The 2500-nt window shown below is 53.6% G+C and overlaps 1 protein-coding gene across 1 annotated transcript in view; it reads right to left on the bottom strand.

The window, feature by feature from the left end:
- The window catches only part of med27 (mediator complex subunit 27), an 11389-nt gene that overhangs the window by 2807 nt on the left and 6082 nt on the right, over nt 1-2500 (bottom strand). Inside the window, exon 4 of the mRNA XM_083673895.1 lies at nt 2202-2295. Within this exon, the coding sequence (XP_083530021.1) occupies nt 2202-2295 (94 nt within the window). The remainder of the gene's footprint in view (nt 1-2201; nt 2296-2500) is intronic.

Raw genomic sequence — 2500 nt, 5'->3', positions numbered from 1 at the left:
CTCGTCTAACCCTAGTCTGGCCCTAGTCTAACCCTAGTCTGACCCTAGTCTGACCCTAGTCTGGCCCTAGTTGTCTCTCCATGCATACATGAATAAATCTCATGTTCGAGATGGAGGAGGAGATGGAGGTAGAGATGGAGGAGGAGATGGAGGAGGAGATGGAGGTGGAGATGGAGGTAGAGATGGAGGAGGAGATGGAGGAGATGGAGGTAGAGATGGAGGAGGAGATGGAGACACTAACACTAACCCTAGATCAACCAACAGTCAGTTCAACCAACAGCCAACCTGATCAGACCTTTACGAACAAAACATGGCAAATACAAGGACAGGCCCAGAGCCCAAGAGTTCACCTGGAGATGAAGACCATTACAGCTGTGGCCCAGAACATGGCACAGAACCCAGAACATGGCACAGAACCCAGAAAATAGGACAGAACCCAGAACAGCACAACAGGGACATCCTCATACTATTGGGGGAACCTTGCTGATGCTTTGTGCAGCTGAGACAGTGAGGGACTGTTAGGAGAGGAAGCCAAGCAATGGGCAAAAATACGGATAGCAAATGATCCTATCAAACGTCTCATCAATCCTGGTTCTCACGGTTAACCCTTCATGTCCTGAGTTAACGACATGCTTCAGAACTCCTGGCTGCCAGTCAGTCTGCTACCTGAACCCCCCTCCCCCCCTCCTCCCACTCCCACCCCATGTCCTGCCCTCTGCAGCAGCCTTGAAATATAAAAATGTTTTTAATCAATACCCCCCCTCTCCCCCCCCCCCCCCCCCCCCCCCCCCCCCCGAAGGTCATGTTAACCTGCTGTATACGCTCCTACAGAGAGGGAGAGAGAGAGAGGAGGAGAGAGAGAGGGAGGAGGGGAGAGAGGAGGAGAAGGAGACAGGAGGAGAAGGAGACAGGAGGAGGAGAGAGAGGAGGAGAGAGAGAGGGAGGAGGGGAGAGACAGGAGGAGGAGAGAGAGGAGGAGAAGGAGACAGGAGGAGGAGAGAGAGGAGGAGAGGGAGATGGTGACTGGGCCATCTGTGAACCAGTAGACTCCTGCTGAGGAGAGAGTTCTCTTCCTGTCTCTGCTGCTCGCTCTCTCTCTCACACACACACACACACACACACACACACACACACACACACACACACACACACACAGGGATATGTCCACATGGCTGACTCTGATCATTTGTTAAACACATTAGAAATGTGAATAGATGTGAATAGGCCGGGTCAGAGTGGGTGGAGTTTGACCTGAGGCCGGGTCAGAGTGGGTGGAGTTTGACCTGAGGCCGGGTCAGAGTGGGTGGAGTTTGACCTGAGGCCGGGTCAGAGTGGGTGGAGTTTGACCTGAGGCCGGGTCAGAGTGGGTGGAGTTTGACCTGAGGCCGGGTCAGAGTGGGAGGAGTTACTGACCTGAGGCCGGGTCAGAGTGGGAGGAGTTACTGACCTGAGGCCGGGTCAGAGTGGGAGGAGTTACTGACCTGAGGCCGGGTCAGAGTGGGAGGAGTTACTGACCTGAGGCCGGGTCAGAGTGGGTGGAGTTTGACCTGAGGCCGGGTCAGAGTGGGTGGAGTTTGACCTGAGGCCGGGTCAGAGTGGGAGGAGTTACTGACCTGAGGCCGGGTCAGAGTGGGAGGAGTTACTGACCTGAGGCCGGGTCAGAGTGGGAGGAGTTACTGACCTGAGGCCGGGTCAGAGTGGGAGGAGTTACTGACCTGAGGCCGGGTCAGAGTGGGAGGAGTTACTGACCTGAGGCCGGGTCAGAGTGGGAGGAGTTACTGACCTGAGGCCGGGTCAGAGTGGGAGGAGTCACTTACTGTCTACTTATCATTCTCTCTGAAATTATGAAACAAATACTTTGGCAATAATTGCAGACGTGCATATGGCCATGAGAAAATTTTTAGGAATGATATCTTTATTTCTGGAGCTTGGAGGGTCTCACACTGGTGGGATAGCTCTCTGCTCTGGGGAACAGGAATCTGCATTTCACTGATGTCAGTCATGATTGCGGCTGGATGTTCAAACACTGCTGGTCAAACACAGCTTTCACTCAACTGAAACTGAAGTTTAAACTGCTTTAGGAATCACCATCACCTCCTCCTCCACCTCCTCCCCCCCCCCCCATCTGCTCCCCTCCCCCCCCCATCTCCTCCCCTCCCCCCCTCCTGGGTGGTGGTTGCCGTGGTTACAGAGGGGCTCACCAGCAGCACAGCAGATGTTCCGTTGGGTCTGAACAGCTCGATGCTCATATCAGGAAACATACGACCGATCCTGGAGATCACGTCATCCACATACCTGCAACACACACACACTCTGTTAACACACACACATTCTGTTAACACACACACACACACTGTTAACACATACACACACACATTCTGTTAACACACACACACACTCTGTTAACACATACACACACACACACACACACACACAGTTACACTTAGTCCCAGCCCCTGGAGCATGGTGGGGAGACCCTGTTGGAGGTCATGTGTTAGTA

This window comes from Argentina silus, assembly GCF_951799395.1.
Source record: "Argentina silus genome assembly, chromosome: 7".
NCBI lineage: Eukaryota > Metazoa > Chordata > Actinopteri > Argentiniformes > Argentinidae > Argentina > Argentina silus.
This window is presented reverse-complemented; position numbering and strand designations above follow the sequence as displayed.